Below are 15735 nucleotides of genomic sequence, written 5' to 3' on the forward strand. Positions count from 1 at the left end.
TGTGTGTGTATTTACATATATTTGAGGAACCACTATACTGCTTTGCATAGCGGTCTTACAATTTTACAACAATAGCACACACTTTCTCCACATCTTTACCAACACTTGCTATTTTCTGTTTTTTGATAAGAGCCATCTTAACGTGTACGAGGTGCTATCTCATTGTGGCTTTGCCTTGCATTTCCCTAATGATTATTGATGTTGAGCATCTTTTCATATGCTTGTTAGCCATTTCTATATTTTATAGGGAGAGTGTCTATTCAAAGTCTTTTCACCTTTTTAAAAAAATGTTTATTTTTGAGAGACAGAGGGAGACAGAGTGCAAGCAGGGGAGGAACAGAGAGAGAGGGAGACATAGAATCTGAAGAAGGCTCCAGTCTCTGAGTTAGCTGTCAGCACAGAGCCCACTGTGGGCCTCGAATCCACCAACCGTAAGGTCATGACCTGAGTCGAAGCTGGACTCTTAACTAACTGAACCACCCAGGTGCCCCTCTTTGCCCTTTTTAAATTATTTGGTGTTTCGTTGTTGAGTTTTAACATTTCTTTCTATTTTCTGAATATTACTCCATTATTAGAGAATGATTTGCAAACATTTTTATGCATTCCATAAATTGCCCTTTTACTTTGTCAACTGTGCTGTTTGATGCACAAAGTTTTTAAGTTTGATGAAATGTTATTTGTCCATATTGCATTTCTTGGTGTCATATCCAAGAAATCATTGCCAAGTCTAAGGTCATGCAGCTTTCCCCTTATGTTTTCTTCTAGTGATTTATAGTTTTGTGTCTTACATGTAGGTGTTTAATCCTTTTCTAGTGATTTTTTTGTGTATGGTAGAACTTAAGGGTCTACCTTCATTCTTCTCCATGGGGCTGTCCAGTTTTCCCAGGACCATTGTTTGAAGACATTTAAATTTCCTTTTATGAGCACTATTTTTTAAGTTTTAATTTTTTTTTTATTTCTGAGAGAGAGAGAGAGGCAGCATGAGCAGGGGTGGGTCAGAGAGAGAGGAAGATACAGAATCCGAAGCAGGCTCCAGGCTCTGAGCTAGCTGCCAGCACAGAGCCTGACGCAGGGCTCAAACCCACAAACTGTGAGATCGTGACCTGAGCTGAAGTCGGATGCTTAACTGACTGAGCCACCACGGCGCCCCTATGAGCACCTTCTTCATACAGTCTGCAGAAATTGTTTAGCAGAATGGCAGTTTCTCAAAAGTGGTCCACATATTTGGTTACTCACATAAATGGAAAAGTTATGATACTTTTCTTAAAAATGTTTATTTTTGAGAGAGAGAGAGAGAGATAGGCAGAACATAAGCAGGGGAGGGGCAGAGAGAAAGGGAAACACAGAATCTGAAGCAGGCTCCAGCTCTGAGCTGTCAGCACAGAGCCCGAAGCAGGGCTCGAATTCATGAACCAAGAGATCTTGACTTGAGCGGAAGTCAGATGCTTACCCAACTGAGACACTTAGGTGCCCCGGTTATGATGCTTTTTAAGTGCAGCCTGTTAGCATACTTTTTACAGAGATTTTATAATAATTACACAAAACAACCTCCAAATCAGATTAATCCACTCACATAAAATATAGTTCGAGGCCTCATTCNAGTTATGATGCTTTTTAAGTGCAGCCTGTTAGCATACTTTTACAGAGATTTTATAATATTACACAAAACAACCTCCAAATCAGATTAATCCACTCACATAAAATATAGTTCGAGGCCTCATTCCAGCCACGGAGCAATTTTCATCTAGTGAAATCTACTGCTGGACAGTCTGAATCACTGGAAAATGTAGGTGTGTGGCATCTAGACACTTGTGAGTTTTGATTTGTTTTGAGGTATTTTTTAGTATTTCTGTGTCCAGGAGATGTTATCTGTAAATGGAAATATGGATCTTTCTTTCTTTCTTTCTTTCTTTCTTTCTTTCTTCCTTCCTTCCTTCCTTCTTCCTTCCTTCCTTCCTTCTTCCTTCCTTCCTTCCTTCTTCCTTCCTTCCTTCCTTCTTCCTTCCTTCCTTCCTTCTTCCTTCCTTCCTTCCTTCTTCCTTCCTTCCTTCCTTCTTCCTTCCTTCCTTCCTTCTTCCTTCCTTCCTTCCTTCTTCCTTCCTTCCTTCCTTCTTCCTTCCTTCCTTCCTTCTTCCTTCCTTCCTTCCTTCTTCCTTCCTTCCTTCCTTCTTCCTTCCTTCCTTCCTTCTTCCTTCCTTCCTTCCTTCTTCCTTCCTTCCTTCCTTCTTCCTTCCTTCCTTCCTTCTTCCTTCCTTCCTTCCTTCCTTCCTTCCTTTCTTTCTTTCTTTCTCTTAGTTCTCCTGGCTAGAATTGTCAGTGCAATATTGAATAGACATCTGGAAAGCAGATATCCTTGTCTCATTCCTGGTCTTTGGGGGAAGGTATTTAGTCTTCCTGAAGCCTGATGTCAGCTCGGGGAATTTCACTGTTGCCATATACCAGGATACAGAATTTCCCTTCTATCCTAGTTAGTGAGTGTTTTAACAAGAATGGATGTTGAGTTTTTTCAAATGATGCTTCTGTGTCTATTCAGAAGATCATGTGTTTTGCTTTTAAGTTTATTTTTTAAGAGAGAGAGAGCATGTGCATGCACATGAGTGGTAGAGAGGCAGAGAGCAGGAGACAGAAGATCTGAAGCAGGCTCTGTGTTGGCAGCAGAGAGCCTGATGAGAAGCTTGAACTCATGAACCACAAGATCATGACCTGGGCTGAAGACGGATGCTTAACTGACTGAGCCACCCAGGCACCCCAGGATTGTGTGGTTTTTATTTTGGTTCTGTTGATATAGTGAATACATAAATGATTTTGGGGTGTTAAGTCACTTTGCATTCCTCAATAAATTCTAGTTGGTCATGGTACACAATTCTTTTTATATGTACTTGATTCAGCTTGCTCAGATTTTATAAGAGGATTATTGCATCTATATTCATAGGAGATATTGGTCTATACTTTTCATGTGTTGTCTTTTTTGATTTTAGCATCAGGGCATCCTTTTCTATTTTTTGGAAGAGTTTGGGAACAATTCATATTACTTCTTCTGTTTGGTAGAATTCATCTATAAAGAAATCTCACCTGGGTTTTTGTTTGTGATTAGTGTTTGTATGACTAATTCTACCTCTTTACTTACTATACATATATTCCGACTTCCCATTCTTTTTAGCCTGTTTCAATAGTTTGTATCTTTACATGGATGTGTCCATTTCAGTGATAGTGGTCCAATTTAGTAACATGCAGCGGTTCATAGTATACCCATTATTCTCTTTGTAAGGTCAAAATGTCCCTTTTTTAAATATCTTATTCTAATAATAGGGCAACAGACAATACCATGTTCAAGTGCATCTGACATTTCTTCTTGACCACAGGAACCTCCACCTCCCCCACAGCACCCGCGGACCTCCCACAGGAGGTGCCCTCATGGAAGTCACTTTGGGAAATGCCAACCCAGGATACTAGCCTGCTTTGCCTGGCACACTGCAGGCTGCAAAGCTTCCTCACGCACAACACATGCCACATGGGAGACCTGGGAACAGGTGACACTTTACCCATTTCACAGATAAGGGAACTGAGGCTCCAGGAGATGGAGTATGTAGCTCAAGGTGCCCCCAGCTGGTGAGAGGTCTCCTGCCCTGGACTCCACCCTCCTTCCTTCACAGCAGAAGTGAGTGGAGAGCAGGGCTCTGAATGGGCTCAGGAAAGTAGACTATTTCAGAGAAAAAGGCCAGGCTGAGGCTGGGCACTAGCCCAGGATGGGGATCCTGGGCAGGTGGGAGGGGATGGAGTAGCCAGAGCAGACACTGAAGGGGGACGGAGGGCTGGGAGGTGCTGAGGGGACCCTGTCAGCTCGTCCTGACCACGTGCCTCTGTCATCTCAGCAGCTGGAGGTGAAAGACCCCAAGGAAGTGGGAGACGGTTCTAGTCCCACCAGGGCCCCAGGAGGCCAGGTGACTGAGGTCAGGCCCCCTGTTCTCCACACCCAGTTTCCTCCTCTGAGCCACAAAGGAAGTGGGTGAAGGCTCCAGACAAAAGATGGGATGCCCAGTTGGATGTGAGCGTCAGGTAAAGAGCAAACACATTTTAGGGTGAGTATATTCCATGCAATCTTTGAGACACACTTACACTAGACAATGGCTTATTATTTATCCGATAGTGGATGTTAAGATCCAGCCTGTATTTCCATTGCAGATGAGGCCCAGTGACCTTCATGGCACACATGAGGGGTCAGACCCTGGGGAGTTAGGACTAGATCCCTGGCCGGGGCTCACATCCTTCCCATGGGCTGTCTCTCCCTATGGACCAGGCGAGGGATGGCTGGGCTGCACCTGGCTCTGAGGGAAAAGCCCGGCTCCGTGTGGTGGCCACAAGGCTGGTGAGGGGCTGGGGACCCAGGTGTCAGCGGTGCCCGTGCTCAGGGATCACCAAGCCCCAGAAGGCAGAGCGGGGAGGAGGTGTCCGCGACTAACTGAGGGACCTGTGTCTAAATCTGGCCGAGTCTGACTGAGCTCCATTGGCTGAAATGGCTGGGGGAGAGCAGGGCTACAGGAGGTGGCTGGGGGAGGCACAGCAGCACAGACCCCTGGGAGAGGAGGGCAGGGGCGGGGGAGGGGTGGGAAGCTCCAGGGCCAAGGGCCCTACCTGAGCCCTCAGGTGCAGGGATTGCTGGTCCATTACCACATCCCGGGCTGTGGGGGCATCATGGCAGTTGCTGCCCTACAGCCCCCCCCTTCACTGGGAAAGCTGTAGCAGTGTGGGGGGGTGGAGTGGGTGGGAGATAGACGGTGTGGAGTCTCTGAGGAAGCACTCCTCCCCCCACTTCTCCACAAACTGGTGTCTGTGTTGTGGTAAAGCCAGTGACACGGGGGGTGGCCTATAAAAGGAGTAGGACCCGGCAAGGTCAGATTGCGAGGTGGCAGCTACATAAAGGGGGGTGTGGAGGGAGCCCCAGCAGCTGACTGATCATGACCTCCTGGGCCCTCCTGCTCCTTGCCTCGGCGCTCCTGGCCAACCCGGGTAAGGACGCTCCCCCGTGCCCATCCTGGCAGCTCCTCCTTAGCTGAGGGGAAGAACAGTCTGGATATTGGGTTGGACTAGGCCTCCAGACTTGAAATCTTGGGGGAAGGTGAGAGAAAGAAACACCTCTAAAAGGAGATGAGGGTCTTTTCCTTTGAGAGCAGCTCCAAATCTTGTGTGTGTGTGTGTGTGTGTGTGTGTGTGTGTGCATGAGAAAGAGAGAGAGAACAGAGAAGGATACAGGGAGACAGAAAGTGGTTGCATTGATGGGGGGGGGTGCAGTGTAATCTCCTCCTGGTTCCAGAAGAATTGAGAGCATGTCTGTTGCAGAGACTGGCTCAGAGCAGCTCCAGGGTGGGGTGTGAGGACAGGCCCCTGGACCCCTCACACAGCCCCTTTCCTGTCCTGCGCTCTGGCCACCTCCGGGGCTCCCCGCCAGCCAGGAGATCTGACCATTCTGTCTCCCTCCCCTTGCGGAGGGATGCTGATGTTGTTTCTTTCCCCAGGTCTGACCTTCTCTGGTCTGATTCCTGAGGACCATGACCTAGACACAGCCGACATGTGTCAGGATGAGAAGTTCTTCCAGATGCTGGCCCAGGACATCCCCCAGGTTCACTGCTGGCTCCCTGTTCTCCTCCCACAGCCCTTCCCCATTCTCTCTGTCCTGGGACCAGCAGGCAGGGCTGCCCATCCTGTTGAGGAGAGGGGAGGCAAGGTTGTGGGCTGAAGATGCTGATTTTATGCATTCTCCTACATGGGTGAAGGGCTACCTGGGTTTGGCCGGCTCCCCCAGAGGGTGGTCGGGGGACTGACCAGAGCACAGGAGAAGTGCACATGCCTGGCTGGGTGAGGGGCTGCGGGTGTAAGGTAGGTGCTGGGTGGGGTCTCAGCCCCACCAAGCCCAAGCCTAGCAGGAGAGTGGGGAGGGCCAGCCAACCTGCTTCAGGCCCTAAAGGACAGAGAGCATAGGTGATCCTTCCGCTGCCTGCCTAGGAGTCACCAAGGGCTCCTTCCTGAGGCCCTGCCAAGGGCTGTTGGGGTGTCTGAGAGACCATATCTGGGGTCTGTCTTTTCTGACAGGGTGACCTGGAATTCAACCGATGTCAAATCTGTAGGTGTATAGTCAACTGGGTGAAGAATTGCCTGGGCTTGAACCTGATTCATGTGAGGCTCTATTGTTTGGGAAACCACCTGCTTCTTGATCAGTAGTGTTTGAGGGGGGACTGTCTGGGGGACTGAGGGAGGATCTGATCCCTGTTTGGGCCAGGGCTCCTCAGCAGGGGATCCTTGGGCCGCCTTCTATCTTGGACTGACTTAAGAGAATCCCTTGAGATCGTGAAGCTCTAGGGACTTGAAAATAAGAGGATGAGTGTGCATGCTTCCCATCCTACTGTCAAAGGAAACTTGCCTCCAGGGAGGTAGGAATCTTTCTCTGTATCCCCACTGGGCAGATATAAGGCAATGCTTTCTGAGGTTGGTTACAGTGGGGCTGGGTCAGGTTGGATCAACCCTACATCAGCCACTTCCTAACTGCCTGACTAGGCTAAGTCCTTAACACTTTCTGTGCCTCCATTTTCTTGTCTGTATAATGGGATGGATAATAATCCCTGTCTTACTAGTTGCCTCAGCATTTCATAGGAGCTGAGGGGGTGGGACGAGCTTAGCTACACACCTGCGCCTGAGCAAGTGCTGAACAAGGGGATGTGTTACTACCAAGAAGCACTGCTCTCCCCATCCCCCTCCCCCCTGCTTCTGCTTTGTTCCCTGATCCTGCTCAGCGACCTGGCACTGCAGAGCCCACCCTCAGCCCTGGGAACGCAGCTTTACCACTGGATGGTGGCAGAAGATATATCAGAGTTGAATGTGCCAAGACTCCAAGTTCTTTCCCCTCCTAACCTTCGTCACACACTCTGTGCATGAGCCTGTCAGGTTGGGGCCCAGGAAGCTTGGCACGCAGAGCCTCTCCTGTGGGTCTAGGAGCTGTGGGCACTGTTCTCCACCCAGAAGGCAGGGGGTGTGGGATGACGATGTACAGGGGACTGGGACACTACAGGGCCAGTGTCCTCACAAGTGCCCCTCCTGGCTAGACTTGGGCCAGGGCTTTGGGGCCTGGGCATGAGGTCTGATCCCTGCCCCTCTATTGTCTGCTCTGATGACCACCTGGCACCAGGCCTTACTCCCAGCATGCCCTTGGTCAGAGGTGCCCAGGGCCTAGAGCTGCTCGGGTCTGCAGGGGGCTGACCAGGGTGCAGTTCCCCTAATTCCTCTATCTGGTTATGGTGCTGTTGCTGCTGCAGAAAATCATCCAAAAAGTTGCAGGCCTGTTGTGCTCATCATGCCCTTTGGTGGAAAATATCTGCAAGTCATGGACTACCGGGTTACTGAATAAAATCACATCCACACTGGTGCACTTGGAACCTGCCAGACACATCTGTGTACTGCTCAGGATGTGCTGCCCTTATTAGGTGAGTGCCGAGGGGACTGCAGGGACTAATTCTTCCACGGCTCAGACTCATCCCCATGCATGTACAACACAGTTTAAAACCACAAAAATACATTTGTCATAGAGAAGTGCATAAGGAGCCCGGGTCCCACCAAGCTTCCCTGCGGTGACATGTCCCTCCCCCCACTGTGTACAAAGTGTGGAGAAGGTAGACAGGGGGGCTGTAGATGGAAATGGTTGGGAAATGCTGCAGGCAGTCTTGGGGTGCCATCAGGTCCCCATCTCTGGTCAGCTGTGTCCTTGAACAAGTAGCTTAGCCTCTGTGAGCTGGAGTGTCCTCACCTGGGAAGGGGATAGGAATGCGTAGTTCTGGTTTCCACCAAGGACTGAATGAAATGATTATGTGTAGGGATATTGACACCCAGCAAGCAACCTCAGACAGGGACCGTCAAAGACATCAGAGCCCTGATTGAACTCCCATCCCCCAGCACGGCACGGGTGCCTGGGCACGGGAGCCAGGCCACATCTGTGCCCGGGACGCTAGGGGCCTGAGAGCTGAGCTCAGGAGACCGGCTGGCAGGGAGCGCTCTCCCGTCTGTCCCTCCAGGGCTGCTCAGGCTGTGGTGCAGGTCAGGCCAGGGGTTCAGCACGTGGGACGGGAAGGGCCCTCATTGGCTTTGGAGACTCGTGTAGCCCTGACTGAGGCCGTGGGACTTGATGCCAGCAACTGGGGGCCACCACAGTGTGAGTCCCCACCATTTCCCGTGATTAGAGTCTGTGGTTTTTCATCTCTAAAGCCCCACAAGCCACACAGGCCCCTGACTGGGTTCCAGGATGTGAGTCCAGGGCTGTTCTGTAGGGACAGGAGGTTCTAGTCCCCATTTCCCGTGGACACCCCACACTCCTGCCCACTTCTCTTCTCTCTTGTCTCCACTGCAGGTCGCTGAGCCCCTGGGACCTCTGACCCCACCCTGGGGAGGAACACAGATTCTCCAACGACCACCACCTGCTTCTGCCCTCCCACACCCAGAGCCCACCCTCCAGTTCCCTCACCTAACTTCTCAGTGCCTCCCCCTGCAGAAGAATAAATGTCATGCAAGCTTTTGGCCACAGCTGCTTTTCCTTTGGTGGATTTGAGGGGCGGGGCTGGGAGGCGTGCTTGGGTGGCTCATGCATTCCTTCAATAAATGTTTCTTGTTTGTCCCGCACTGTACTAGAGGCTAGGGATTTGGTGGTGAGCGAGTGAGCCTCAGCAGTCCTTACACATATGCTCATGAAATACTTAGAGACAGTCTCTAGAGATACACAGTCCTCGGAGAGCCTGGGGTACAGGGTGGAGGTACCCCCAGAAGCTCTCAGGCCAGGANTACAGTCCTCGGAGAGCCTGGGGTACAGGGTGGAAGTACCCCCAGAAGCTCTCAGGCCAGGAGGAGGAGCAGCAGGGTTTTGGTTTAAGTGGTCTTGGTCATAGCGGACAGAAAACTACACTTTGCTTCTCTCTGCAGCAATCTTTTTTGCTCTTTTGTGGGAAGTGTATTATTTAAGATTCTTTTGGTTGTAAGCTACAGGGTTGTAGGTCAGAGTGCTCTTGGTCAGAGGGGACAGATACCCACCTTTCCTTTTCTCTGTAGGGGGCTATCTTTTGTGTGTGTGTGTGGGGGGGAGGTATGTTATTTAGGATTCTTTTGATGTAAGCTACACAAATCTTAGCTCTTTTTGGTTTCAGTAAAAAAGGCAGTTTATTGGCTCTAGTTATTAAACAGTCCATTGATAGGTTTAGGCATGGATTGATCCAGAATCATGAGTAGTGTCCCCAGAGCTCCAGGCCTGGTTCTCTGCCATTCTCTCAGGTCTTCCCACCTCTGTATAGTGGACTGGTCTCAGCTGACTTTCTTCTGGGCAGCAGCCATGGCCACATCAGGGCCAAATTTTACATTTTACAGTATGTCGTCAGGAGGTTTCGAAAGAGCATTCTTTGATAGCCTCTCTGCCCTTGGAAGAGAATGGAAGCTTGTTTCCTAGAAGCCCCATCAGACACTATGTNAACAGAAGACTTAGCTCATTCTGGCAAAATGCATAAACTATTTATTGGCTCAAATGATTAAGCAGTCCATAGATAGCTCAGGAGCAGTATGATCCAGATTTGAGTAGTGTCACCAGAGCCCTAATGTTCCTCAGAATATCTCTACTCATTGGCATTTTGGGCAAAGACCATGGGCTACACTGGTTAGAATGATCCAAGTCAGCACACACCCTGGGGCTGAGTCAGCGTTTTTAACACCCAATCACTTGGATAAGAATGGACATGAAAATCTGGGAAGATATGGTTATTGGGAGAGGGAAAGGGATGTTGGCCATCACAGAGACCAATGGTGTGTTGATCAGGGCCAATCAAAAAACCTATTGCAAGAAACTCTAAATGGTGAAATCTGGGGCCATTGGAATATTCAAATGAATAAGGACAACAGTACATTCACCCATTGTGTAAACTACAATTTATGAATTCAGGTAGATAGAAATCATACATTAATAAAAGAGAGGAAAGGGAAAGTGTTACATTACTGCAGAATGTCAAATGATAAATGTAGACATAATTGCAATCTATGTTTCCACAAATATTTAGTAGGTTGGAATTATTTCCTAAATTGCATGGTTAGTTAACTTGATAGTGGAGAAATCTGGTAGACAGGTGATGAACGTTTTCTGCTCCTCTTGCCCAAAATACACAAAACCTGAGGAAACCTCAGACAAACCCAACTGACTTTCTCCAAGTAGTGGGCCAGTACTCTTCAAAAATGCCAAGGTCAAGGCAGAGGAGAAAAGATGGAGGAAGTGTTCCAGATCAAAGGAGACTAAGCAGATACTTGATGTAATTGTAAACAGATGACCCTGGTGTGGATCCAGGGTCTGTAAAGAATATGATTGGGGTAACCTATGAAATTCACTGGAGTCTGGGATGGTAATACTGTGCCAAGGTTAATGTCCCAGTGTTGATGGTTGTGCTAGCTTATGTATGACAGTGTCCTTCTTGTAAGGAAATGCAAACCGAAGAATTAAGGGGGTCATGGGACGTCATGAAGGCAATGTACTGCAAATGACTTAGAAGAAATGGCAATAGGTACATACGGGGGGACTATGATGAGACACACACCACATACGTGTAGTGAAATGTTACCAGTGGGGGAATCTGGTTAAGGAGAAAAGGAGCTCTCTATTCTAGTCTTACAGCTTTTCTCTAAATTGGACACGATTTTCAAGGAAAAGACATGAATTGTAGTAATTTGATCTTAGCAAATGGATGGCTGGTGGTGAAATTTGCTGAGGTGGGAAAGACATTTGGATGGGTGGATTTGGAGAGGATAAGGAAGAGCTCTGCTTCGACCTGAAGAAGTGTGTCTATTCCATATGCAGGTGTCAAGAAGGGAGGGTATCTGGGCCAAGTCCACATACGAAGTCTTTGAATTGGATGTGATGGACCAGGAGAAGGTGCAGAAGGAAAACATTCCTATCTGAGGACAGAAGGCCGTGGGGAGGGGGGGAGGGGTGTGAGGGAGGAGGAGCCCACAAAGAGATTGGGAAGGAGGAACCCACAGGGACAGGAGAAAAAACAGACAAGGGGCCAAGTAGTCACAAGAACCAAACCGTCCAAACGAGGAATGGCTGACCATGTCCAGTGCTGTTGGGATGTCAAGACCGTGGAGGATGGAGGACTGGCCACAGGCTTTGGGGCCTTTGGGCCATGGTGACCTTAGTCAGAGGGTTTCAGAGCTAGGAGGAAATAACACCCATGTGGAGGGAGAGTAAAGGATGTGACGTCAGCAGATATGGACAGTTTGATTAAGGAGTTAGCAGTAAAGAAACTGAGAGAAGTGGAGCAGAGCTGGAGGCCATGTGAAGTAGAGGTGGGGTCTGTGATTAAGGTGTTTACCTGTGGATGAGAATGGCCCTGGGAGAGGGGAGAGGCCTACGGTGCAGGACAGAGTTGAGGAATAGTCAGGGAAAGCCTTGAGGTGGGGAGAGGAAGGGTTCAGGGCACATGGAGTGTTAGCACAGACTTCCAAAGGTGGGAGCAGGGGGAAGGTGGCCTCACCCTTAGGGACAGAAGCTAGGAAAGGACAGAGGCCAAGCCTGCTCCGGTAACCTGTCAGGAGGGAGCGTGAGGGCACTGGCTTCATTATTCAGACTCCTTTGGGGGCACCTGCTCACCCCAGTCCCTTCTCAGTTCTCTACCATTTCCCTCTCACCCCCCCAACACCCTAGGACACTGAGCTTGTGTCATGTGACATCCCTCCCTCCTGGCCACTTAGACCCCTGGCCCAAGCTGGAGCCAATGACTCCCTCCTGGGAATTTGGAACTGCCCCATCCCGGTGCGGACCCGCTTCGCCCTGGCCAGGCTCTGCATCTGTGCTCTGTGGTCTTCACACTTCCTTCGGCCTTTGCTCCCCCACCTCTTCCGTACAGGGCAGCCTCAGGCTCTTTCCAAACTTCAAACCACAGCTCCTCACTTGCCAGGGGCTTCTCACAGAGCTCTGGACAAGTCCAAGTCTGTGTCACATCCTGGTGTCAGAATAGGAAACAAATGAAATAAAGACACTTACCTCAAGCAACTGCCAATCTACAAAGTGGTAGTAAGATCACCTTAAATTTACCCAGCACCCAGTGTTTAATATGAAAAATTATTAATTTTATTAAATGGTGTTTCCTGAGAGCATGTATTTATGGTGTCCTGTGTGATGAGACGGGAAGGATGCAGACAGCACTTCTAATGCACACGGAGGTTGGTGGTTATTCAAGGCGAAACGCTTGTGTCATTGAGTTGTGAGCTGAACCACCTCCTTCTATCAGGAACGCAAGTTTTTTATTGTTGTAAAAATGCATAACGAATTTTACCATCTTCACAATTTTTAAAAGTACACTCAGCAGTGTTGAGTATATTCACCATGTCATGACACAGACATCCGAGACTTCTTCACCTTACAAAATTTGCACTCCATAGTTACTATTAATCCACACCTCTACTCTTCCCCACTATGTCCTAGCTTGGCCTGTAAAAATTTGATGACTCTAGATGCCTCGTAGGAATGAGATCAGGCAATATTTGCCTTTTTGTGACTGGGTTATTCCACGTAGTCCAATATCTTTTTTTTTTTAAATTTTTTTAATGTTTTATTTATTTCTAGGAGAGAGAGAGAGAGAGAGACAGCGTGAGCAGGGGAGGGTCAGAGAGAGGGAGTCACAGACTCTGAAACAGGCTCCAGGCTCTGAGCTGGCAGTCAGCACAGAGCCCGACGCGGGGCTCGAACCCACAAACCGCCAGATCATGACCTGAGCGAAAGTCGGACGCTTAACCGACTAAGCCACCCGGGAGCCCCTCACGTAGTCCAATATCTTCAAAGTTCATCCATCTAATGGCATTTGACCTGATTTTTTCTTTTTAAGGTTGAATATATAACACATTTTGTTTATCTGTTCACCTGTCCATGGGCACTTGGGTTGCTTTCGCCTCTTGGCTATTGTGAATAGTGCTGCTATGAACATGGTAGTGCAAATATCTCTTTGAGACCCTGAAGTTCATTTTATTTTTTATAAATATCCAGCATTGGGTCTGTTGGAACATACGGCAGATCTATTTCTAATTTTTTGAGGAAGCACTATATTGCTTCGCATAGTGGTTTCACAAGTTTACAACAGTGAACACTTTTTCCACATCTTTACCAACAGTTGTAATTTTCTGTTTTTTGATAAGAGCCATCTTATCGGGCGTGGGGTACTATCTCATTGTGGCTTCGCCTTGCGTCTCCCTAATGCTTGTGGATGTGAGCTTCTTTTCATATGCTTGTTAGTCATTTCTATATTTTCTAGAGAAAGTGTCTATTCAAAGTCCTCTGCCCTTTTTAAATTGAGTTCTTTGCTGTTTCCTTGTGGAGTTTTAATATTTCTTTATATATTCTGGATATTACACCATTGTTAGAGAATGGTTTGCAAACATTTTTACCCATTCCATAAATCTCCTTTCATTTTCCACTGGGTCATTGGATGCCCATCTTTAAATGGGATGAAATGCATAAATAAATAAATAAATAAATAAATAAGTAGATAAATAGATTTGATGGAATGCTATTTGTCCATGTTGCTGCATTTCTTGATGTCATATCCAAGAAAGCATTGCCAAGTCCAGTGTCACGCAAGCTTCCCCTTATGTTTTAGTGTATCAATTTCTAGGGACTTTTCATGTATGGTAGAGAGTAAGGGTCCACCTTCATTTTTCCCAATGTGGCATCCAGTCTTCCTGGTACCATTTGTTGAAGAGCCTCAGTCCCCTTAGTGAGCTCTTTCTTGCGTATAGTTTTGTAGGAGATGGTTAGCACGAAGGCCAAGTTTTTCAAAAGTTGTCTACATGTTTGATGCTCTTCTGAGGGGAAAAGTATGACACTTTTGAAGAGCAGCCTGTTAGCACGCTTTTTACAGAGCTTTTACAATAATTACACAAACAGCCTCCAATTCAGATTGATCCACTTTATTCACATAAAATACAGTTAGACATCTAGTTCCTGCCATGGATTGATTTTGATCTAGTATAATCTAGTGTTGGGTGGTTTGGATAATTTGAAAGTGGAGATCTGTGGCATCTAGACATATCTCAGTTTTTATTCATTTTTTTAAATAAATTTTTTAGGTTTATTCTTTTGTGTGGAAAGAAAGAGAGAGCGTGTGCGCATCCAATATCAGTGCACATCCAAGCACTGATAGTGCAGTGCAGAGCCTGATGCAGGGCTCGAACTCACAAATGGCAAGATGAAGTTGTACACTGAGCTGAATTTGGACACTTAACAGACTGATCCACCTAGGTGTCCCAGTATTGATTCATTTTTGTTGAAAATTTAATTTTTTAAAGGAAAGAACATTTTTTTAAAAAAAAAAGTTATTTATTTTGAGAGAGAGAAAGAGAGGGAAGGAAGGAGAGGAGCAGAGAGGAGAGAGAGAATCCCAAGAGGCTCTGCACTGTCAGTACAAAGCCCAATATGAGGCTTGAACTCATAAACGTGAGATCATGACCCGAGTTGAAGTCAAGAGTCAGATGCGTGGCTAACTGAGCCTCCCAGACATCTCTGTTGTTTGTTAATTTTTTTAGTGTTTACCTTGGAGATGTTATCTGTAAGTAGAGATAGCTGTATATCCTCCTTGCTAATAGTTGGATCTTTTTTTCTTTATTAATTTTCCTGGCTAGAATCATCAGTGCAATATTGAATAGACATTCTGAAAGCAGACATTCTTGTCTTGTTCTTTGTCTTTGGGGGGAAAATATTTAGTCTTTATCATGAAGTCTGATGTCAGCTCTGGGATTTTCATAGATGCCATCTATCAGGTTGCAGAATTTCCCTTCTATTTCTAGTTAGCAAGTGTTTGAACAAGAAGGGATGTTGATATAAAAAAATGATATTTCTCTGTCCATTGAGAGAATCATGTAGTTTTTATTGTTTACTCTATTCAAATAGTGAATCACATAAATTGGTCTTTAGGTGTTAAATCATCTTGTATTCCTGGAAAATTATGGTTGGACATGGTATAGAATTCTCTCTAAATGTTATTTTTAAATATTGTATGTTAGCTAAGATTTTGTAAAGGATTATTGCTTCCATATTCATAGGAGATATTGGTTTGTAGTATTCTGGATTGTCTTTCTGGTATTGACATCAGGGAATTATCTTCTACCTTTTGGAGAGTTGGGAAGAATTGGTATTAATTCTTCTAACTTCATTTTAACATTTTATTTATTTTGGCAGAGAGAGTATGGGAAGGGCAGAGAGAGAGGGAGAGAGAGAGAATCCTAAGCAGGCTCCACATCATCAGTACAGAGCTCGGTACAGGACTTCATCTCATAACCTGTGAGATCATGACCTGAGCCGAAAACAAGAGTCAGACGCTTAACTGACTGAGCCACTCAGGCCCCCAAACATTATTCATCTGTTAAGATATCTGACCTGGGTTTTTGTTTGTGGGTGGTGTTTGCATGATTAATTTCATGTCTTTACATATTATACATCTATTCAGCCTTCCCATTCTTTACGGTCTGTTTCACTAGTTTGTATCTTTACATGGATGTGTCCAATTTAGTATAAGTTGTCCAATCTAGTAACATACAATTGTTCATAGTATAAACAGTACCCTCTCTGTAAAGATAGTCAAAATGTCCCTTCTTTTATTTCTGATTCTAATAATAGGGCGACATACACTACTTTGTTAAGGGTGCTGAGAAGTCCCTTGGAGGGAAGGCTGTTTCACC

General features: G+C 46.8%; 1 protein-coding gene across 1 annotated transcript; it reads left to right on the forward strand.

Annotated features, from left to right (window-relative positions):
- Positions 1-4955: 4955 nt before the first annotated feature.
- Positions 4956-8553, forward strand: LOC144233652 (antimicrobial peptide NK-lysin-like). Its single transcript, XM_077766653.1, has 5 exons — positions 4956-5007; positions 5514-5617; positions 6088-6171; positions 7305-7472; positions 8390-8553. The coding sequence occupies exons 1-4, from the start codon at positions 4956-4958 to the stop codon at positions 7470-7472; spliced, it is 408 nt and encodes a 135-aa protein (XP_077622779.1). The 3' UTR covers positions 8390-8553.
- The last annotated feature ends 7182 nt before the right edge of the window (positions 8554-15735 follow it).

This window comes from Crocuta crocuta, unplaced genomic scaffold, assembly GCF_008692635.1.
Source record: "Crocuta crocuta isolate KB4526 unplaced genomic scaffold, BGI_CrCroc_1.0 scaffold275, whole genome shotgun sequence".
Classification (NCBI taxonomy): Eukaryota; Metazoa; Chordata; class Mammalia; order Carnivora; family Hyaenidae; genus Crocuta; species Crocuta crocuta.

What these genes read in the sequence shown, in the direction of transcription:
- LOC144233652 (XM_077766653.1), top strand. Translation starts at nt 4,956, where the DNA reads ATGACCTCCTGGGCCCTCCTGCTCCTTGCCTCGGCGCTCCTGGCCAAC. An exon ending in GGCGCTCCTGGCCAACCCGG is followed by an intron (nt 5,008 to 5,513) that starts GTAAGGACGCTC and finishes TTCTTTCCCCAG; the next exon opens with GTCTGACCTTCTCTGGTCTG. An exon ending in TGGGCTTGAACCTGATTCAT is followed by an intron (nt 6,172 to 7,304) that starts GTGAGGCTCTAT and finishes TTGCTGCTGCAG; the next exon opens with AAAATCATCCAAAAAGTTGC.